Below are 25,270 nucleotides of genomic sequence, written 5' to 3'. Positions count from 1 at the left end.
TCTCGCGATCTCAAATTACCCACCCTTGATTTTACCGACCAATCATACGTCGAGATAAGGAAAAGGGAAATAGGGAAAGGACTTGCCACCGCCAGTTTTAGTGGACACGAAGACATCCTTTCCATCAAAAAGATTTTTATGGGCATTCTTTTGCGTGTCAGTCAGTTTTTCAATGTTAGTGTAAGTTTACCGAAATGCAAGCCCCTGGAGATATAGAGGATGTTTTGTTTCTCTTCAGATTGGAAAACACATGTCCCGTGCAGTGCAATTCTTTCTTAAACACCTGTGGTTGAGAAACGCATTTGCGACTACTGGTGAGAAACGTGTGTGAAAAACGCATTTAAGACAACTGGTAAGTAACGTGTATGAGAAACGCATTTGAGACAACTGGTAAGAAACGTGTGAGACACTTATTTGCGGCAACTGGTGAGAAACGTGTGTGAAAAACGCATTTAAGACAACTGGTAAGAATCGTGTGAGAAACGCATTTAAGACAACTGGTAAGTAACGTGTGTGAGAAACGCATTTGAGACAACTGGTAAGAATCGTGTGAGAAACGCATTTAAGACAACTGGTAAGTAACGTGTGTGAGAAACGCATTTGAGACAACTGGTAAGAATCGTGTAAGAAACGCATTTAAGACAACTGGTAAGAAACGTGTGAGACACTTATTTGCGACTACTGGTGAGAAACGTGTGTGAGAAACGCATTCAAGACAACTGGTAAGAATCGTGTGAGAGAAACGCATTTGAGACAACTGGTAAGAAACGTGTGAGACACTTATTTGCGACTACTGGTGAGAAACGTGTGAGAAACGCATTTAAGACAACTGGTGAGAAACGTGTGAGACACTTATTTGCGACAACTGGTGAGAAACGTGTGTGAGAAACGCATTTAAGACAACTGGTAAGAATCGTGTGAGAAACGCATTTGAGACAACTGGTAAGAAACGTGTGAGAAACGCATTTAAGACAACTGGTAAGTAACGTGTGTGAGAAACGCATTTAAGCCAACTGGTAAGAATCGTGTGAAAAACGCATTTGAGACAACTGGTAAGAATCGTGTGAGAAAAGCATTTGAGACAACTGGTAAGAAACGTGTGAGAAACGCATTTAAGACAACTGGTAAGTAACGTGTGTGAGAAACGCATTTAAGCCAACTGGTAAGAATCGTGTGAAAAACGCATTTGAGACAACTGGTAAGAATCGTGTGAGAAAAGCATTTGAGACAACTGGTAAGAAACGTGTGAGACACTTATTTGAGACAACTGGTAAGTAACGTGTGTGAGAAACGCATTTGAGACAACTGGTAAGAAACGTGTGTGAAAAACGCATTTAAGACAACTGGTAAGAATCGTGTGGGAGACGCATTTGAGACAACTGGTAAGAAACGTGTGAGACACTTATTTGAGACAACTGGGCAGTAACGTGTGTGGGAAACGCATTTGAGACAACTGGTAAGAAACGTGTGAGACACTTATTTGCGACAACTGGTGAGAAACGTGTGTGAGAAACGCATTTAAGACAACTGGTAAGAAACGTGTGTGAGAAACGCATTTAAGACAACTGGTAAGAAACGTGTGAGACACTTATTTGAGACAACTGGTAAGAAACGTGTGTGAGAAACGCATTTGAGACAACTGGTAAGAAACGTGTGAGGCACTTATTTGAGACAACTGGAAAGAAACGTGTGTGAGAAACGCCCTGTGACAACTGGTGAGAAACGTGTGAGACACTTATTTGAGACAACTGGTAAGAAACGTGTGTGTGAGATCTAATTCCAGGTCCACCATTCCTCTTTGTTGACGACCTACGGTCAGATTATGACGGACTACTTTCATGATTGCAAACCTTTTGTCTCGTATGCCTTGTCAACATCGCCTTGACAATCCACATACATTGCTGAAACCATATTGTGCAGGGTCACACTAGGTATGAGTAGTAAGCAGTAAGCCTGATGACGTCACTCATAATTGTTGTGTTATGTATTACAGCGCCTCTGCGATCTTGAGAATACACACACACATATGCATTGATTCGAAGCTAAAATGGTGCGGTTTTAGGGTTTGCAAGTAACAGATTACTGCACACGTGCCTGTAATATACAATTCGTATTCAGTGAGTGAGTGAGTTGGGTTTAACGCCGCTTTTAACATCATTCCAGTTATATCACGGTGTGTCAGCTTAATGTGGGAGGAAAGTGACTGAGTGAGTTGGGTTAAACGCCGCTTTTAACAGTATTCCAGTCATATCACGGCGTGTCAGCTTAATGTGGGAGGAAAGCCCGAAGTGACGCAGGTCTTAGACGTTTACCACTTCGGTGAAACCCACGAGCACGGGTATGGTGCTGACAAACCTAGAAACATAAGCGGGGTGAACCGTGATTCGAAACCCGCAATCATAGGTTTCTGGCGTGCCCAAGGGACGCAACTCTGCACAGCGAATCGCGGCGCCTTAGACGACTGGGCCACCCGTGCGCCCCAATTCGTATTCAAAACGTACCTAATTCCCTTAGTTTTTTAAACAATCCATTGTAGGATCAATGACATCTACTATCTGGCAGCCACCCGTGTTGAAATCTATTTATATACACATTACTGATCGAATGATATCAGCCCCATCTGCGGATTTCACAGGCAGATTGACTTGTAAAATAGAAACTCCCCTATCTCAAGCTACCGTTATAGGAAAGACCATCCTCAATATCCGTTAATCCCATGCTTTAATCTTGGCATTCACGAGGATTCAAAACAACAGACACAGCATACAGATGATCACATTTTACATTTTATTCACAAAGCATGTATAAATTAAACAATTTACAAAACAGGGAGGATTTGAACATAACTTATACATGACTAGTTTGATTGTACTCAGGGAGGTAAGATATGGACATACGGGGGGATGTCCTCCAGGCTGCAGAAGTGTGGGAAAACAAAAATAGGTTTGTTTACGGATTAGACCCACAGGAGCCAAAAGCTACATTCATAAAATAAAATTGTCCGATATATTTTCACTTGCCCTAACACTATCTTTGAAGGACAAGAAAAATAGGAAGATGCAACTATAAACATGATCCATTATTAAAGTAATTATTAACACAATCAACCTTTTTCATAATTGTAAGCAGTCAGTAGCCACTGCAGACATCATATAAAGAGAACAAAATCTCTTCAGAAGTGCATATACATATGCATATACATACATGACTGTAAGAATTTGAAAAATCCTGCACGACATACACAACTAGTATTCTCTCCCACTATACTGACCTTCCAAAAACAATAGTGAGTATGGTTTGACGCCACTTTTAACAATATTCCAGCAATATCAAAGCAGGGGACACCAGAAAAGGGCTTCACACATGTACCATGTGAGAACTCGAACAGGGATCTTCGGTGTGATGAGCGAACGCTTTAACCACTAGGCTACCCCACCACCCTACACAAACAATGACGTCATGCCAAGTACAATATTTAAAAAAGAACCCCCCAAAGTTATATTTGTTTCCATTTTCACTGACCCAGGTTAATTGGTTAGCAAAAATATGTAAACCATAAAGAAACAAACGTTTGGCCAAAATATACATCAACAGTTTCCAAACAGCAGTGTACAAGAACTACAGACTATAATTTCTCAAAAGTATGAAATATCATATTTTTGTTGTTTGGTTTTTATTTTTGTTTAACACAACACTCAGCAATATTCCAGCCATATGACGGTGGTCTGTAAACAATCGAGTCAGGGCCAGACAATCCACTAATGAGCATCGATCCACACAATTTGGATCGATGACATGCGCCAACCAAGTCAGCGAACCTGACCACCCGATCCTGTAGTTGCATCTTACGACAAGCATGTGTTCCTGAAGACCTATTCTGACACGTATCTTCACGGGGTCAAAGTACCAAATATCAAATCAAATAGACAACATGAAGTGATGCTAATAGGGACGAATCTAAGGCCACGTAACATTAATCATTATGATTATTATATTATCATCCAAAGTAAATGGTGAGGCATTTTATTTTTTATGTATGTTTTTATTTAAATAAACATTTAAAGACATCTGAGAACTTGGTACAGATGAGACTTACACCATGCATGAATGTTTGGAAGGACCATGCATATGGTATATTTCATCGAGAAAAGATAGCGTGTGGGCACTAAAATGACATGAGGCAGGTGTCTGGTTAAATTATCATGGGCTTACCAAATAACTGGAGCAGGGAAACAACAGCCGATAAGATATCTCATTTTCACACCAGTGCATCCTGGCCAAGATCAAATGACAACCAATGTTGTTGCTTTTTATTCTGGAGAGGTGAAATCACATCTGATAAAGGTATCTCATTTTCACACCAGTGCATCCTGACCAAGACATGACAACCAATGTGGTTGGCTCTGGAGCAAGAAAACCATGGTTGATAAAGATATTTCATTCTCTCACACCAGTGCATCCTGACCAAGACATGACAACCATTGTGGTTGATTCTGGAGCAAGGAAACCACAGCTGAAAAAGGTATCTCATTTTCACACCAGTGCATCCTGACCAAGACATGACAACCAATGTGGTTGGCTCTGGAGCAAGAAAACCATGGTTGATAAAGATATTTCATTCTCTCACACCAGTGCATCCTGACCAAGACATGACAACCATTGTGGTTGATTCTGGAGCAAGGAAACCACAGCTGAAACAGGTATTTCATTCTCTCACACCAGTTCAGTCTGGCAAAGACATAACAACCAATGTGGTTGATTCTGGAGAAAGCAAAACAACAGTTGATAAAGGTATCTCATTCTCTTACACCAGTGCATCCTAGCCAAGACATGACAACCAATGTGGTTGATTCTGGAGCAGGGAAACCACAGCTGATAAAGCTATAGTATTTCATTCTCTCACACCAGTGCATCCTGGCCAAGACATGACAACCAATGTGGTTGATTCTGGAGCAGGGAAACCACAGCTGATAAAGCTATTGTATTTCATTCTCTCACACCAGTGCATCCTGGCCAAGACATGACAACCAATGTGGTTGATTCTGGAGCAGGGAAACTACAGCTGATAAAGGTATCTCATTCTCTCACACCAGTGCATCCTGACCAAGACATGACAACCAATGTGGTTGATTCTGGAGCAGGGAAACCACAGCTGATAAAGCTATAGTATTTCATTCTCTCACACCAGTGCATCCTGGCCAAGACATGACAACCAATGTGGTTGGCTCTGGAGCAAGAAAACCAAGGTTGATAAAGATATTTCATTCTCACACAAGTGCATCCTGGCCAAGACAAAACAACCAATGTGGTTGATTCTGGAGCAGGGAAACCACAGCTGATAAAGCTATAGTATTTCATTCTCTCACACCAGTGCATCCTGGCCAAGACATGACAACCAATGTGGTTGATTCTGGAGCAGGGAAACCACAGCTGATAAAGCTATCTCATTCTCTCACACCAGTGCATCCTGACATAATAGCAACCAATATGGTTGATTCTGGAGCAGGGAAACCAAGGTTGATAAAGATATTTCATTCTCACACAAGTGCATCCTGGCATAATGGCAACCAATGTGGTTGATTCTGGAGCAGGGAAACCACAGCTGATAGTGTGTATCTTTATCTCACACCAGTGCATCCTGACATAATGGCAACCAATGTGGTTGATTCTGGAGCAGAGAAACCACAGCTGATAAAGGTATCTCATTCTCTCACACCAGTGCATCCTGACCAAGACATGACAACCAATGTGGTTGATTCTGGAGCAAGAAAACCATGGTTGATAAAGATATTTCATTCTCACACAAGTGCATCCTGGCCAAGACAAAACAACCAATGTGGTTGATTCTGGAGCAAGGAAACCACAGCTGAAACAGGTATTTCATTCTCTCACACCAGTTCAGTCTGGCAAAGACATAACAACCAATGTGGTTGATTCTGGAGCAGGGAAACCACAGCTGATAAAGGCGTCTGATTCTCTCACACCAGTGCATCCTGGCCAAGACATGACAACCAATGTGGTTGATTCTAGAGCAGGGAAACCACAGTTGATAAAGCTATAGTATTTCATTCTCTCACACAAGTGCATCCTGGCCAAGACATGACAACCAATGTGGTTGATTCTGGAGCAGGGAAACCACAGTTGATAAAGCTATTTCATTCTCTCACACCAGTGCATCCTGACATAATGGCAACCAATGTGGTTGATTCTGGAGCAGGGAAACCACAGCTGATAGGGTGTATCTTTATCTCACACCAGTGCATCCTGACATAATGGCAACCAATGTGGTTGATTCTGAAGCAGGGAAACCACAGCTGATAGGGTATATCTTTATCTCACACCAGCCGGGTGAATTTTACCAAACCCATGAGCATTGAATTCTGGTACAAGAAAGGGATGCAACTCTGCACAGCCAATTGAACTGCCTTAAGATGTCACAGTCGGGAATCTTCCTAAGAAAACTTTCCAACCACTATCCACACACAGTGGCCATTGATGCCTCCCAATCACCATTTCAGTTGCTTTTGGGCCAGTGTTTTCGAAATAAACGCCTGCCCATAGGCCCGTGGCAAGTAGATCTCATGTCGGCCCCTAGTTTCAAATTTGTATGAGTCTTATAGCCTGCAGTAAATTCACGTATCAATTTATTTGTCACAATACCCTGCATTTTTTTAACGAGTGCCTGAAGTGTCTAGTCAGGGCCTGAAGCTTCTAAAGTCTGTGGGTCCTGATGGCAGCCTGGCATTTATTGTTTCAAACACTGCTTTGGGCACTGGGAGGGTAATCTGACTCCTAGTCCTCAATCATAAACATGACAGTGATGGTGGAAAACAGGAGGAGTAGAGGAACCGCTAATAGGCCGCTAATAGGCCGCTAATAGGCCGCAAGTTGTTTACACTATCTGACAGGGTCATGTTGCACATTACTTCCTTTGCCCGGGAATTGGGATGAGTAGGTAAATCCCGTACAGGATATAGCAATACAATCACAACACTTACAACAACTCCAAGCTAGTTCCCATTCACCATTCGAACAATGTACAATTTCTGGTTTTAGTGTCCCTCAAAACTAAACACAAATATATATACATTTGCAAAATGTTTAACAAAAACAACACAAAATAAACTCTTCCAGTTTTCAAACAACCATAATACCAGCATGAAATATTCTGTTCAATGGGGACACTGTTTTGGTATTTGGTTTTCCAGAAACAGTGTAATCGAAGACCACCAACAAAAACTTTGTAAATGTAAATTTATTCTTAATTTCCTTATTGTCCATATTTTTGATTGATTAGAAAAAAAAGAGAAACTATAAAATGCGAAAAAATATTAATCAAACTTATTGATGAAACTGATGGTATAGTCTATGTCCAATACAAACAGCTTTTATTATTATACTAAACAACAGTAGTTGCTGTAATAATCATGATATTAATTTTAAAATAATTTCTTTTGAGTATAAGGACATAACAAACCTTATGAAGGGCATTTTACTGCTAACATGTCTAATGCATCTTTATTTTCCAGCCTTACCCATAGGCCTACACAACAAATCATTCCGATGCTCCAAATGACTCATCTCAATCTACATGATCTACCCATGCGTAATAGTCAATAAAACACCTTTAAACAGGAGTTGGCTTAATGCTGTTTCTAACACTATTCCAGTCATATCATGACGCGTCAGCTTAATGTGGGAGGAAAGCCCGAAGTGATGCAGGTCTCAGACATGTACCACTTTGGTGAAACCCACGAGCACGGGTATGGTACTAACAAACCTAGAAACATAATTGGGCCGAACTGGGATTCGAACCCACAATCAACAGGTTTCTGGTGTGCCCAAGGAATGCAACACTGCACAGTGACAACTGGACTATCTGTGCCCCCTAAACCTTCAAATACCTTCTGTGTGGTCATATTCATGATATACATATACGAACATCATATTGCAACATAATGTATTTATTCATGTATAATACGCACTCTTTGGAGTCTAAAATTATGTATTGTACACGAATAAATACAGTACTGGGATTTGTAACAAGACAGGAACAAATGAGGCTATCACTTAATGATATATACATGTACATTGACTTTGGTAACATCTCATGCTGAGTCTCGTAATAAACAAAAGGCAGGATTATATACAGTAATAATAAATTAATCAATCTGGAACTGCAATCTTAGTGCTAAGACGATCGTAACTCCCATACTTTAACATAGGCTTACGATAGTCGTAGCACTAAAATCACTTTGTGGAACAGGTTCCAGGGCTGCTTGGCCAACCTTGCATTCATCAGTAGTTGAAGGGGAGGTGTATTTGAGGCTAAAAGAAATAATAGTCTTGGTTCTCAGGCACCGCCCCCATAATCATAAAGTCAGCCGCATGTTTCGTTTTTATTTCCATTTTAAAAACAAAACAAAAAAATCCTTAATTATTCCAAGTCAAAGTAGTCGAACACTGTATTCCAGAATTTTACATCAAGGAATACATTTATGTAGGGAGGCGCTTTCCCCGGGGATTGTACACAACTGTTTATTTGGTTACACAACTGTTTATTTGGTTACACAACTGTTTATTTGGTTACACAACTGTTTATTTGGCTACACAACTGTTTATTTGGTTACACAACTGTTTATTTGGTTACACAACTGTTTATTTGGCTACACAACTGTTTATTTGGTTATATACTAATTTGAACAACCAAAACAAACAAAAAGACACCGCCCGCCTGCACTATATTTTAAAAAACCATTGCCTGAGAACTAATTCTTTTATTTTTTAAGCCTTATTCATGTAAAACAAACAAGTTGTTAAACATCCTGTAATGTGATGAGGATGCATATCAAGCATTTTGTTAATGATTTCTGATCTAGATAAAACTTCTAGTAATTTTCAAAACAGGATGTGCTTTTCCAGCAAAAACGACATTATTTCGCTGGTTGTAACTTTTCCTCAATCAGTGACCTCAACTTTTAAAAACAGATACAACTGTCATGTGATCAGGTGAATGAGTGAGTGAGTTGGGTTTAATCCCACCTTGAACAGTATCTCAGTTATATTAATGTGTGAGGAAAGCATGGGTATGGTGAACCGGGATTCAAACCACAATCATATGTTCCTGGCATTGCCAAGGGACGCAACTCTGCATTGTGAATTGCTGCGCCTTAGACGACTGGGGCACCTGTGCCCCCACAAGACTATGGAGTTAAGTCTCCATTACAGCAGCACTGTAGGGAAATGACACAATGGTGAGATGGAACCACAGAGCACAATCCAGAGTGTGATGACACATCAGCAGTTTTACAGTCATTCAGTCTTAAGATCATCTAATAATGAAAAGCTAAGGATAGTGGCAAATCTCATGTTACCATCCCCAATGTACTTTCATTTGCCTAGCTCATGACATGAATAAGGCCTTAAGAGTGGGCTCAGTATGCAGGTTAGGTAATATCATGTGTCCCGTGAAGATACAGGTAAAAGGCGACTAGCAGGATCAGGTGGTCAGACTTGCTGACTTGGTTGATGCACGTCATTGAATCCCAATTGCGTGGATCGATGCTCATTATGTCAATAACTGGATTGTCTGGTCCGGATTTGATTATTTATAGACCGCCGTCATACAACTGGAATATTGTTGAGTGCAGCATTAAACAACATGAAACAAACAAACAAACAGACGAATAAAATGTTTTATTTGTTTCTTATATGATGTCAGTCTCTGCGAAAATCCAGCCATATGACTGCGGTCTGTAAATGTTTAAGTCTAGACATGTAGACCAGACAATCCAGTGATTGACATCAAAAGTATCAATCCACGCAAATGGGATTCAATGACAAGCAATTGGAATTCAATGACAGGCAATCAACCAATCAACTGGACCACCCATCCATTTTGCCGCCTCTTATGACAAGAATAGGTTCCCTCGGTGCTATTTTCTCATCCGAAATGCCCACCAGACAGGGGGATATCATGTATGCATTTCCTATCATGCATATGAAGAAAACGAAATATATTTTTTACACTCCCTTTACACTATTTTATATACTCTCTTGAATCATCAGAAGTGCCTTGAACTGTTCAAATAAAATGAAATAAGATGATATATGCATGTTGAGCAATTAAGTATAATTAAGCCAATAACACATTGTACTGTAGGACAATATTTAATAATTGAATGATGTCGACTATGTAAATGATCACATACGCAATACAGTTTTGATCACAGATAAAAAAAAATTGACATATATTTATATATCATTTAATGGAAAACAGCACAACAGATTTGTGACAAGACCTGCCACAGATTACAATATATTCTCCTAGTTCTGTTACCATGGAAACTAGAAATATTTGATTTATTCCACAAGTTTGGAATGGGATGTAATATATACAAGGATTTGAAGGATGTACACAGCACTCCTACAACAGTTCAAGAAGAGTTGTCTCCCTTTATCTACAATGGAGGCCCATACTTTGAACACGCGCCTTCACTTCCAACCACTGTTCTGGTAAATGCAGGGAAACTGATATGTTCCGTTCCGTTCTGTCAACAGTTCTATTTGGTCATAATCAGATTAGGCAACACCATGAGAGGCTACAATCATATTTTATCATCTAAAAACGACTCCCACAGGCGATATCGCATTATAATGCTTTGCAAACCATTGTGACATCATTGGTTACCACGACGTCACAATCAAATGACATCACTAATGGCTCTGCTACTGAAGCTGTTAGCAGTATTTTTTACACTGAAGACACTGCTTATTACAATCTACAAAATGAAAAAATTGGAAGAATGATGTTGGATGATAAATAAAATCTCACCCTCATGTCTTTTGATATCAAATATATTAACACTCGTTGACAAAAATGGAAAAACTCCTCGGCAAGCTTCAGTGTTTTTTCACTTTTATCAACTCGTGTTGATATATTTGATATCAAAAGACACTCAGGTGAGATTTTCCATTTACCAGGATTGTGGTGTACAAATGGTATTCTTGAACATGTTTTGTGAACTAAATACCACATAGTTTGTATAACATGCTAAATTGCATACCCACAAATGGTCATATTGTCAAAGAAATACCATGGAAAATTTAAACTTGAGATAAAATTAAAAAAACTTCAGGCTACTATTGTTGTGTGTGGATCAGCACAAAATACTTTGTCAAGATACAATATGCATCTTGATAATAAAGAAAACTTGACACTTGCAGTAGCAAGAACTGCACTCAATGATCAACATAATGTCTTGGTACTCAATCCAAACATGTCTAGTAAACATGTGTAAATTAAACCATGATAAAGGCAGTGTTTAAAATTAAGAATGAATTAAAGTGGTCTCTGTCATAATCCGAAAGTGAAAGATGAAGATTTGGGATGCCTAGATTCAAACATGACAGGAGAAGACCTCAAGGGCCATCATGACATGGCACCCCCTTTCAAACACTGTATACCGTATTCGACGTAATAAGCGCCCACAGCCATATTTGCTAATATATTGGCTAGTGAACAATCCAAATTAGCACCCCTTCCAATTGATCAACGTACACAAGACTTATTTATGTGTGTATAATACGTGTGTTATATGCATCCTTATTTAATTAAATTCTGGAAAAATATATCTTGTGTATAAACATTTCAGGCTGTCGGCAAAAACCACGAAATTTACGATCTTTCAACTCTGTTGTTTACCACCAAAATAATATTCTAATAAGAGCCCCCTATTTCTAATTTTGAGAGCGCCCTGGGCGCTTATTATGTCGAATACGGTATGTATTGTTTTATGGCAGATATAACACTCGTGGAGGAAGGTCCCACAAGGCACCAGTACTACTTATTTAACTCTTCCTGTATGACTGTTACATGCTTGAACCATATCAGCGCCCACATGAAGAACATTATGATAAAATGAAACAATAATCTGTACCGGTAAAATGGTTTGGATTAACACACTTACAGATTAACTAATCATGGGTATCCGGGAATATCGCTTGGTAATTGGTATTATCTATGAATTTGAAGGAAATGGTCTGCATGGAAGATTCCTGATAATCCTGATTTACCTAATGTTGATCCGCAAACCTCCAAGATCTGTTGACAAGAGTGAGTTGGGTTTAACGCTGCTTGTAACACTATTCCAGTTATATCACGGCGTGTCAGCTTAATGTGGGAGGAAAGCCCTAAGTGATGCAGGTCTCAGATGTTACCACTTCGGTGAAACCAACGAGCATGGATATGGTGCTGAAAAAACTTAGAAACATAATCGGCGCGAACCGGGACTCAAACCCACAAGCATAGGTTTCTGTCATGCCCAAGGGACGCAACTCTGCACAGCGAATCGCAGGGCCTTAGACGACTGGGCCAGCCATGCCCCCTCCCCCCATGTTGACAAGATGGAAGTTTTCTTCATGATAAACAATCTCAATAAAATCAGATCTTAGTTCTCGCTACAGCTGAATAGATCTGAAGACATCCCAATACGGGTCACGTCAGACCGACCTTTCGTGAACTTTGACCTACCAATGGATTGACTGACAAGAAGTTGACATTAGCCAATCAGAAAGCAGCTTTCTCATGCATTACGGCACTTTTTTTTTTATTAATTGCGACTACACTTTGAAATATGTTTTGACAAATTCTTGAATAAAAATTTGAAAAATGAACAAAGGAACATTTTGGAATGGCTAATAGATCTAGATTGTATGGATTCAGTCCTAAAGACCGCAACTGTCGTTCGGAATATCCCTATGTAGTTGCATGATTAGAAAACAAATTTTGACTGTCACTTTCCTGATCTGGTAGGCGATGCTCTGATTGGTCAGATGAAAGGTCATTCTGACATGATCTATAATGGGATGTCCTCAGATCTTTGTTTGGTGGTAGCGATACCTAAGATCTGATTTTAATTAAATTTAATGATATATTACTATGTCTGTCTGTTGACAGAAGTGGAGACACAGGATGATGATGTCAACTCTCAGTCTGCTTCAGGGAAGTCCAAACCTTCACCGTCACCCACACCCATCATTGTCCGTGGTTGATGATGATGCCACCTGCTACAGTTTGACACATGCTACAGATTGTACCTAGAGGCGGGTACTGGTCATCTGACAGTCATCAGGGCTTCACACATCACCACTGGAATATCAACATGGATGCGTGGATGGCTCAGCTCCACCTCCCCCTGAAACACACACCAGGAATAGTAAAACAATGCACAAACACAGGGATTTATTTGGACCAGGAATAGTAAAACAATGCACAAACACAGGGATTTATTTGGACCAGGAATAGTGAAACAATGCACAAACACAGGTATTTATTTTGACCAGGAATAGTGAAACAATGCACAAACACAGGGATTTATTTGGACCAGGAATAGTGAAACAATGCACAAACACAGGGATTTATTTGGACCAGGAATAGTAAAACAATGCACAAACACAGGGATTTATTTGGACCAGGAATAGTAAAACAATGCACAAACACAGGGATTTATTTCAACCAGGAATAGTGAAACAATGCACAAACACAGGGCTTTATTTGGACCAGGAAAAGTAAAACAATGCACAAACATAGGGATATATTTGGACCAGGAAAAGTAAAACAATGCACAAACATAGGGATATATTTGGACCAGGAATAGTAAAACAATGCACAAACACAGGGATTTATTTGGACCTGTTCAGAGGCCGTTATTCGACCCAAAGTCTGCAACTGTCATTACAAATAAATTGCCAGATTGGGATTATAAACTTCTAAAACCTGTAATAACTAATAATTAATTTTACATCTTTGTAGCAGTTAACAGGACCAATAAAGAGAAAGAGGTTATAATGCTTTGATTTATATTAATACAATGAATACAATCTCAAAATACATTTTTAAAATACCTCTGAAATGAAGAAAACAAGAATAGAAATCCCAGTTTAGAATACTGGAACATCACTGGCAGAGCTGTTGCTAGGACACAAAAAGTGGATCGATGTGATAGTCAATGTTACAGTTGATATTAATCATGTTATCAAATAACTGCTGTTACCATGGTTACCATGCTGACTAAAATTTCAGAATATGTCTAAATTAAATGGACATGCAAGTTAAACACAGACTCTCTATAGTGGTATAGTTTCCATCCTGTTGGAAGCACTTTCTACATGGATGACCACACAATAAATACTGGGAACAGTTGTACCTGTGGAATCAGGTTGTGGCGCTTGCGTCTCATGATAAACCGCTTCCCTATTCGCACTTCTTCATAGAACTCATGAGCGAGGTCACCATCTTCATCAAAAAACATCGAGCTGGAAAACAAACACAGAAATTGAACAAGATGACATTCAATATAAGAATAAGACCTTATAAAAAAATCACTTGATTTACTGATTCAGTGATCTAAAAATACAGAATTGTGACCAAACATTATCTGTACAGTACTGCAAGCTTAAGTTAACGCATTTGGATCATAAAACTAATTTCAAAGTATTTGGCATTGATTAAAACGCTGAAATGAAACCGTGTCATGAGTGCACTTTGCACATGATGTAATACTTGAAAACAGAAACAATACAAATTCAAATTCAAGTTGTTATTTAACATGTTCAAAGGACCAGATCCAATTAATCCAGACCTTCATATTATTAAATCTAAGAAAAAAAACATTGTAAGAAGATCATGTTGAAAGCATTTCATAACAAAATGTTATAAAGATATATGTTAAGTTGGAAACAACCAACAACACTTTACAAGAAATTCTAACAAAAATCAAGAAGTCAAATAATTCTAAAATGTTGCCGGGAAGGACTTTAAAGAAAATGGGACAAAAGAAAAAGTGTTCAGGGAAGAACAATTTCTCAAGGCATGTGAAACCATAACTGAAAAATCAACATTACTATGTTCACATTCGAACATGCTCCCTTGTCATCTTTGTCAGATGTTAATGAGGCACATTTGAGAAAGAATCGCATGTATTCCGAATGGCAAAGTAACCTAAGTGAAAGTAGTCGCTTACAGCACCAGGCGCGGGTACAAATTGACAAAGAATGGCTCAGCAAAGATAAGCCAGTCCTCCAACACAAATTTTGGATTAATAAGATCCTAGGTCATCCGAGGAAAGAGACAGACATATGTTGTTGTTTTTTTTGTTTTGTTGTTAAACACCGCAATCAGCAAAATTCCAGCTATATGACGGCTGTCTGTAAATAATCGAGTCTGGACCAGACAATCCACAGATTGACATCATGAGCATCGTTTTACGCAATTGGGATCGATAACATGCATCAACCAAGTCAACGAACCTGACCACCCGATTCCGTTAGTCGCCTCTAACGACGAGTACAGTCGCCTGTTATGGGTTGCTGAAGACCTATTCTACCCCGGATCTTCACAGGTCACACATACGTAAAGAGTTGGCAATCTATGAATTAAGAGGTTCCAAACAGAAGTCAAACTTTTGGAAGAAAAACTGCTGAGATATGAATAAAAGAATCATAACATGGACGACTGCATAGAATTTGCATTCCAGGAGGACACTTCATCCTCAGGTTTAAAACTTTCTGTTGAAATTATGGAAAGTAGACAATGACAAGGAAGAGATGAAGACAGTGGAAATATGGAGGAGGAAGGAGACGATGTTTCAGGTAATACTGATAACTACTGCAGAGAAAAGAAATGTGTACAGAAAAATAGAAGCAACAATACCCGCCCTAAAATTACCAAGAACATCAACCAAACCCCGGCTGGAGTTACGCATGTGTGGCCGAGTGTGATGTGCAGCAACCATTCCGCCACGTTAGGTCAGGACAAAATGACAAGGAGACCACCAGAGGGAAGATATGTTCAGGATCAATACAATGTATAGTCACAAGAGGAAAGAGTTGGTTTCCATCCTCAAGGGGAGGGATTCTGTGGATTTGGGAACCGACATGGTCAAGAACATACCTATGACAACAGAAAGAAATAGAGTGAGTGAGTGAGTGAGTGAGTGAGTGAGTGAGTGAGTGAGTGAGTTGAGATTAACGCCGCTTTTAACAGTATTCCATTTATATCATGGCGTGCCAGTTTAACGTGGGAGGAAAGCCCTAAGTGATACTGGTCTCGGACGTTTACCACTTGGGTGAAACCCACAAGCACGGGTATGGTGCTGACAAACCTAGAAACATAATCGGGGCAAATCAGGATCTGAACCCACAATCATAGATTTCTGCGGGCCCAAGGGACGCAACTCTGCACAGCGAATCGTGGTGCCTCGTACCCGTGCCCCCAGAAAGAAATAGAAATCATGCTCATTAAAATTTTGAAAACAACCATGATTTAAACTACTACCACCATCACGGAAACCTTTACACTAATACAGGTAAAGACAGTATCACCAGGTTCATAGAAGCCTGAAGATATACAAATTGATCCTAAAAAAGTAAATATATCCCTAAAAAATTAACAGAAACAGAAATCAACTTATGAAAACGGGGTCTAAAATTCACACCAAACAAGAACAATGAACAGTTGAACTGGATATACCGTACATCATTTTTGTAGACGACTGAGACTTAGGGAATATTTTGATGGTTTTGAAGAGGATGATATCGTCAACTCACAGGAACCTGTTTCACCAAATGTAAGTGATGACTCTAATTGTCCATTATTAAGAAACAAAAATAGGTTTAATCATGTTAATCCTTAACAAAATAGAGACAAATATCTGGATGAAATTACAGATACTATCGAGAAATTTCTATTGAATAATTCCAACAGAGTCAACCACAATTTATCGTTTCAGGAGAGAGAAGCACTAGCGGAAATAAAAATGATCGTTTTATTGAGGCCGGTTTTAAACAAGCAGCGATATAACCAGTACTCATATCGACTTTTGTGCTGACGCAAATACAACCATATCATCTTGTGCCATAAGCATGATAAGAAATTCCCACCCCATATTACTCCAGAAAACATTTTATCCTGCTTAAAAATAGATTCATAGCAGTCTTGTGATTCATATAAATACACAAGGGACATGTTTGTATCATGCTGTGATTTTGAATGTGTATATCTATGCATTCAGAAGCGGCATTGAGTTTGGGTGATGATTTCAAGCTCAGGACCAATAAAAATAATGTGCTAAGTTGCTGATGAGAGATGGAGCTTGCTTGATTTTTTTTTTAAAATGGGGTGATTGGGTCCGGGGTATTTATCCTATTAGAATGGAGATACAGTACACCGGATGAGCAAGGATAACAAGTGTAGATTTAACAACAAACTTGTATGTAGCCAACAGGACTTGCTCCTTTCAAAAGTTACTGGTCCTTCTCAAAACTGTGAAACAGCTAAATGGGGTTCTGAAATTCTTTTGAGAAAGCCTCACCCCTAAATCGCCTTTTCCTGTCCTCTGAGTTTAAAAGATGGCTTCCATTTGCCTCAATTTATAACGATTTATGAGCAAATAAAGATGTTGTAATGCACAGCATTACAAAATAACGACCAGTTGTCATTCTACCGAGATGATGGACATATATCTTTCTCTGAGTTAAACATTCACACCACCTCATATCCACTGAATGTTTTCTGATCGAACTTACACAATTCAGGAGTAGTGTCCACGTAAAAAAATAAAACATAAACGGAGAAGGGGTAAAAATTGTACTAGCAAGATGGGCCATCTACTTTACATTTCAGCAAGCCCTTTTTAATTATAACTGGCCAGGGGCCAACCGTTAAATCGACCTTTGTATACCACAGATTCATGTAAGAAAATGTCTGTACGGTGATAACAGCTAATCTGTCTATAACGTGATTCTAAAACAACATGCTCAATGGAGATTCCAGATCAGAAACTTCTATCTGAAAGCAGTGAGTCATAAACATTGGTATCAACAGTGAAATACTCAGGCTATTTGTTTAGACATGTTAAACTTTAATCTGCATATATATCAATCACAATTGTTTCAATTTCCATTCTGTGTCAACATGGTCCTTCCAACTTCCTTTCTGTTTAACATGTCATGTGTTTGTGCAATGAGTTATAACACAACAGGCTTTATCTGGGCATTGCTTAGAATTAAAACACATCTGTGACGTCATTCCATGGTTTGAACGCTCCATTATTTTTCAGGAATGGAGAGTTACTTGTCAACTGTACATTATCTTGAAGCAACATTTGAATCAATTTCCACTTGGAACAGATGGAACTATTTTTTACATTTCTTTACAAGTGAATATTTTCATTTATTCCGAAAACGTGTCGTCAGCTGGGTTTGAACCCGCATTGTCAGATTTGAAAACGTGTAATTGCCAATCTCAGCTACTGCGGCACATGAAGGCATGGTGTGAAATTAACTATTAAATATTTTCATAATTTTGCATAATACTTAAAAGCTCAAAATAATATGTATATATTTTGTGTTAGGGCAGGTTACCCACAACAATGTTCATAATTATAACAGTTAGATAAACCTTTGACGAGAAAAAACAAATAAGGTAACATAAATATCGCTTGTTCGGGGCTCTATATTTCCTATTATACCCATCAGCATGCATTAACAATGTGCAAGCGATTGATAAATACTAGTTTAGGACACAACGAAATTATGAAGCTCGTGACGGAGCTTGGCGCACATGCAACAGAACGCATTCCTCGTGCATCATGCAAGGTCGACTCACGCAGTTTAAATACAGACAACAAAGAGTTCTGGGTTTTTTCCAAATATTTTCAACCACAGAATATTTTGTCAAAGTGTTAAAAGTATGGAGGAGTTTTAAGTAGGGGAATATCCTCATAACTCTCCATCCCTTAAAAATAATGGGCCTCAGCCCCTGCGGGGCCCCCTGCTCCATTATTTTTAAGGAATGGAGAGTTATTCGGACATTCCCCTCTACGTAAAGATTGAACCAATCTTCCCGAGGCTAGGGATAAAGTACAGTTTCACCCATACCGAACTAGGCTGGAATTTCTGGGATCTATTTTAACGCCACCAGTTGCTATTACCATTTATGTCCCTTCTATGTTCCTCCTATTCACCAATCAGATTCTACCTCTCATGTCACTTACATTTGCAACAAACAAAATGGTGGTGACCAGTGAAGACGACTGCATCGACAATCAAGATTATATTGTAATAAAATGGGTCTTACTTCAATAAGTGCATCAAATCATGTGAGCACCTTCATTAAAAACATGAAAAGATTTGGAAAATATCTGTCAACGACCAGTTTATGACACACATGCACTGAAAATCCTGCAATCAAGCAAAAACTGCACAGCAGTCACCATGTTGTTTGTGAATATGATGAACATAATGAACCAAATGTCGATTTCATTACGCGATTTTGATTGGACATAGACTTGTTTGTCCAGCCAAAACATAACTCCATAATTGACACCTAGTTCGGCAAGGGTGGAAACTGGATTTTTACTGTCAGTTAACTCCCTTGCCTCAGGAAGATGAAGGCACTGATGAGTTCACCACCACTAGACTGATTTGTATAGTAAGTTTCAGCAAGAAATAGTGAACAGGCTAGGAGTTCTGTTGTAGAAACATAAAACAGAGTAAGGACATATGGATATGCTCATCAGTTCACATGATGTCATCAAAACAAGTAGCCTGCAACCTCGGGGTATCGCGGTACTTGTCATGTACGCTAAACGGAACAAAATGCACTCACTAACCTTTATGTTTATTCGTGTTCTCTGTATCAGATATCATTCATGTTATCAAACAATGCATATTTTACTGATAAAAGTTCATTATTTACATCAGTAGCTCCGAGTAAAAGCCGGGCCTCGCGCTCTGTTTGACAAGGGAGAGAACTCCATCGTATCGCGGTACAGAGAAAAGTTGTGTATGGAGGTCCGAATTGGACAAAAAGAGGACATAATTCTACCAACCACTTGATATGATCATGCCAGACATCAGTGATTTGTCCAGACAAGTGCAAAGACAGCACAAGTAAAATTCTAAATGTGTTATCAGCAATAGGTATTCAATGCATATTTACCGAAAAATAAGAGAAAAATATTTTTATAAGTCAACATCAAAATATCAGAAATGATATTTTAAGATTGTTTAAAAAAAATTGGATGACAATAATTTGTCACAAAATGGAAAAATGTTAAAAGTCAACAATAAATATATAAAAAGCACTCCTAGTATGCCCAAAGTATGTATTTATCTTTTGGTTAATAGTGAAGAACGTATTTCTAAGTTTGGCATTATGGCCCTTATGATCTCCCAATAGATTCTGGGCACAGAGCGGGAAAAAATGTGCGGACTACGTAACTTCCGTTACCTCAATAGACGCCATGAATATGCAGATGGTCTAGTTCAGGTCGATAGAGAAAGTTTACTTGGGGAACTGCGGGTTATATAGTTGGCCATTGATAGATGGGGGTAAGGCAATATTACAACAGATGCCAGAAATATGTATCAACTGATAAATAACTCCTTACTTACAGCAGACGGAACATTCCGAGGAAATTGAAATTGTTTACGAAGTGAGCACTTCGTGGTTACTGATTTGCATTAAAAGACAGCCGCTAAGAGGCGTGTCCCGCGTGAACTATCGGAAATCACAAATGCCGCGATACGATGAATGCCGCGGTACCATGGGGTCCGAGTATACTATCAAATGACTATTTAAGTCCAAGTTATGTTGAAGTATACTTGTTTAATAGCATTTAACATGCCTGTAGTATGTGTCCAGAGTGACCTCACCCTTTTATGAAGACTGAAGTATGAAATTTACAATTCAAGTCATGCACCTAATATTTGATTGATTTATCAATTAAATGTTACTTCATCAGTGATTTTGCTGAAAAGAAATGACATAAGGACATATTCATGAATCTTTCTTTAGGACATTCTTTTATCATTAAAACTTTTAAAAAAATCTTCAGGACAGTTTGGCATTGGTTTGGGTGATAATCAGTCAGTGTCCTAGATAATGAACCTATCTGAATCCCAATTTTATTTGCTGCGTAGAACTAGGACTTCGATTTTAGAAAGCACATCATTGTCGTATTTCCATAATTTGTAAATTGAAATTTACATCCGATGTAATTGCATTCATTCATATCGACTGTTGAATGCTGACATATGAAAAAACACGGAGGAGGACAGAACTAACCTTTGTCTTGTGAGAACAAACGGTGATGGGCCCTTGTAGCTGGCTATATCGGCTCTCTTGGTCTCCCCCTTTCTCCCCCACATCCATGACACGGGCTGTGCTATCTTACTGGCGATTGACGACGTTGTTTGGCCCATTTTAACACGGAATAACTATTCACATGCGGACAACAAGTCCTATGTGACCTACACCCCTTTTCACTAATCTATCATTAGTTTGTGATCTCTTGGACGATATTATCAACAACTGTCTGATGAGAAATATATTCGCTCAGCTGCACCGGAACCGGATGTTTCTAGAAACATCTTATCTTGGAAATTAGAGTTATTTCCCTTGTATCGAGCGCGCGCCTGTCAGACGGTGATCGAGACTTTTTTCTCGTTACCAAAACATGTGTATTTATAATTATAAAAAAGCCGGGTTGACATGTTATCTGATGAACTTTAGACACAATTATTTCATTCGGTTTCAAAGAACCACTGTTTGTAGCCTAATTCAAGTTTAAGTCAAGAAGTTGTAAATAATGCAGCGTGTAATAAAGAAACTTATATTGACCGTGTACATAGATGGACTCGGCTATAATTTATCAAGATGTAAATATGACATGTTTATTTTTTATAGCAGTATGAATAAATTACTGAATAAACTTCACATATGTCATTTGCACATCAGGTGGGCAAGTCTGCTGGTCGTGTGTTCCATCACATGCGTTCTGATACTGATTCTTGGTGAGTAGGCACAATACCCGTGTGTTCCATCACAGATGCGTTCTGATACTGATTCTTGATGAGTAGGCACAATACTCGTGTGTTCCATCACAGATGTGTTCAGATACTGATTCTTGGTGAGTAGGCACAATACTCGTGTGTTCCATCACAGATGTGTTCTGATACTGATTCTTGGTAAGTAGGCACAATACTCGTGTGTTCCATCACAGATGTGTTCAGATACTGATTCTTGGTGAGTAGGCACAATACTCGTGTGTTCCATCACAGATGTGTTCTGATACTGATTCTTGGTGAGTAGGCACAATACTCGAGTGTTCCATCACAGATGTGTTCTGATACTGATTCTTGGTGAGTAGGCACAATACTCGTGTGTTCCATCACAGATGTGTTCTGATACTGATTCTTGGTGAGTAGGCACAATACTCGTGTGTTCCATCACAGATGCGTTCTGATACTTATTCTTGGTGACTGTAGGCACAATACTAGAGTGTTCCATCACAAATGTGTTCTGATACTTATTCTTGGTGAGTAGGCACAATACTCTTGTGTTCCATCACAGATGCGTTCTGATACTTATTCTTGGTGAGTAGGCACAATGCTCGAGTGTTCCATCACAGATGTGTTCTGATACTGATTCTTGGTGAGTAGGCACAATACTCTTGTGTTCCATCACAGATGCGTTCTGATACTGATTCTAGGTGAGTAGGCACAATACTCGTGTGTTCCATCACAGATGTGTTCTGACAATGGTTGTGTAGACGTCTAAGACCTTCACATCCCATGTTCACATCCCATGATAGGTTCTCAGTGTCGTTATAAAGACTGGATCTGGTGGTCATTCTTTTTGACTGTCTGAATGTGTCTCTCGGTGGCGTGACACTGTCAGTGCCGAGACCAGGTTTCCCGGTCCCAGGGCCCCAAAACACAAAGCTATCGTACCGCTAAGACAATCGTAACTCCCATACTTGAACATAGACTTACGACTGTCGTACAAGATAAAACAACAAACAAACATCCATATGACACTGTATATTGATACAATATTTAAAACAATATTATGCAAACACACCATGAAATAATTCCTTTCGTGCGTGTAGCGTGAATCTACCCGTGAAAAATCCGGGCAGAATTGGTCTTCAGCATCCCATGCTTGCGGTAAGAAGCGACTAACGGGATCGGGTGGTCAGGCTTGCTGATTTGGTTTATGCATGTCATCGTATCCCAATTGCGTAGATCGATGCTCATGACATCAATCACTGGATTGTCTGGTCTAGACTTGATTATTTGCAGGCCGCCGTCGTATAGCTGGAATATTGCTGGATGCGGCGTTAAAGAACAAATAAACAAACAAACAAAATAGCTGGTTGGTTGTTTAAAAGACAGACAAGCAGCACAAGTGTCAAAGTGCGGCGTTAAACAACAGACAAGGCAAAATCAAAAGCACGTACAGAAAATCCCGTCCCCAGACAAAAAGATCCCGACAGATTATGAAGCAGAAGCTCGACAAAAGTTTATCATTTTTGTTAAGGTTTGGAGAGACTCCGGATCATTACAGACTGCAAAAGGACTCCAAATAATAGTTACATATTTCGTTAAGTGAATTCGTTACATTTGCAAATGTATCTTTTGCTCCATCAGACATGTGGAGTTTGCGGTGTACTTTGTTACCTCTTAATGCAGAAATGGAACAAATACAAATCGTTATATTTCGAGATTGGCAATCGGTCTGACTGGGCTCCTGTCTACCCAAATGAGAAAAACACCAAGCTTGCGGCGCCTGCCAACAGTGGAACCATTTTACAAATCGATAAAACTCGCGGACCTTAAGAAGCATTCGTCACCTCTCGTTTCATTTGTGGGGATTAATGACGAAAGTTAAGGTTTAACTTCAATATCAAGCTCGAACACATTTCTTTAAAAGAAGGGAGCATTCACAAATTAATGTTCGTTAAATATTCGTGTTAATGATGAAAACGTTCACCAATTGAGAAGGTTTTGACGATCACCTATAAAACCAAAATGCATAATACACAAATACATGAGGGATGCACCTATGGTTCCTCGTACACTTTAAATATTTTCTCATCATGTAAATCACATGTGTGTAACTATGTTTTAACAGTATAATCAATACTGTAATAAAATATGTTTTCGACCCACGCAATTTTGATGTCAGTGATATATTTATGGATGACACACCCCAAAGGTGCCCCTACATGCATGCTATATCCGCGAGGATCCGGATTAAAATAGGTCTTCAGGAACCAATGCTTGCCGTAAAAGGCGACTATGCTTGTCAGAAGAGGCGACTAACGGGATCGGATTCTCAGCTCTAGCAGTCTATACTAATCCCATTCTCAACTGCAGTAGGCTATATTCATCCTATTCTCAACTGTAGTGGTCTATACTCATCCCATTCTCAGCTCTAGTAGGCTATACTCATCCCATTCTCAGCTCTTAAGAATTAGGGGTTTCGAGAGTTCCTAACTTCTCAAGGGTTCCCAAATAGAACTATTTTCATTTGATCTTATACATAACTTTTAAAGATTATATGTCAGTCTAAACTTGAATAAATCTGCTGGAAATGCCATTTTCTCAGAGCCCTTTAAGTCTACTGAGCCGTGAAAGATCCAGGTTAGAATTGGTCTTCAGTAACCCATGCTTGTCATAAGACTATCGGGATCGGGTGGTCACGCTTGCTGACGTGGTTGATGCATGTCATCGTATCCCAGCTGCGTAAATCGATGCTCATGATATCGATCACTGGATTGTCTGGTCGCGATTATTTTACAAACCGCCTTCATATAGCTTGAATATTGCTGAGTGTGGCGTTAAAGAACAAACAAATTTAAGTCTATATAGTCTATCAGGTCATAAATACTTCAGGAGTAGAATTTGTGTCAAGCGTGCACCATTCATATAGAGGTAGGTCTCTCCAAGTGACGTCACACTTTGAGTCATCTGTCATCCAGGCCCCAGTTTTAATAATGTTCGAATGTTTTATGGCATGCTAGCACCTGCCCAAGTATGCTACACAACTATGTAGGTAAATAGACATGACGCATGAATAGAAGTTCATGAAACGGTGACGACTCCAGTTCCAACCAGGGAGTGACGCATTGAATAAGTTTTAAGGGTATGCAGTCTGGTTCCCTGGATCTGCTGCGCGGGCGCTCATTGTAGTGCTAGCGCGGTATACCCAGGGAACCAGGCTATAAAGGTCACAGTTGGTGTAAAACGTGCACTTTCGGAAAATTTCACTTCCGAGAATTAATAATTCACACACAATACTGTTAAGTTAATTTACTCTTTCTTACCGACCTCCAACCACGTGTTATAGTACTCAAGAAAATATCGTTTCCAGTTAAAAAATCATTAATAGATCCTGTGAATCGTATAATTACAAAGGCTC

At 39.2% G+C, this 25,270-nt stretch overlaps 1 protein-coding gene across 1 annotated transcript; it reads right to left on the bottom strand.

The window, feature by feature from the left end:
* Positions 1-2,780: 2,780 nt before the first annotated feature.
* LOC139444608 (tumor suppressor candidate 2-like) lies at positions 2,781-21,400 on the bottom strand. The gene is made up of 3 exons (XM_071225514.1): positions 21,131-21,400; positions 14,208-14,316; positions 2,781-13,196 (listed from the first exon to the last, which is right to left on the bottom strand). The coding sequence occupies exons 1-3, from the start codon at positions 21,265-21,267 to the stop codon at positions 13,116-13,118; spliced, it is 327 nt and encodes a 108-aa protein (XP_071081615.1). The 5' UTR covers positions 21,268-21,400; the 3' UTR covers positions 2,781-13,115.
* Positions 21,401-25,270: the final 3,870 nt, after the last annotated feature.

Source organism: Haliotis cracherodii, unplaced genomic scaffold (assembly GCF_022045235.1).
Source record: "Haliotis cracherodii isolate W230 unplaced genomic scaffold, xgHalCrac1.p SCAF_6, whole genome shotgun sequence".
Taxonomy (NCBI): Eukaryota; Metazoa; Mollusca; class Gastropoda; order Lepetellida; family Haliotidae; genus Haliotis; species Haliotis cracherodii.
This window is presented reverse-complemented; position numbering and strand designations above follow the sequence as displayed.

Coding starts and splice junctions, on each gene's coding strand:
- LOC139444608 (XM_071225514.1), bottom strand. CDS start 21,267: ATGGGCCAAACAACGTCGTCAATCGCCAGTAAGATAGCACAGCCCGTG. Junction 14,317..21,130: donor TTTGTTCTCACAAGACAAAG/GTTAGTTCTGTC, acceptor TTTGTTTTCCAG/CTCGATGTTTTTTGATGAAG. Junction 13,197..14,207: donor GCCACAACCTGATTCCACAG/GTACAACTGTTC, acceptor TGTGTGTTTCAG/GGGGAGGTGGAGCTGAGCCA.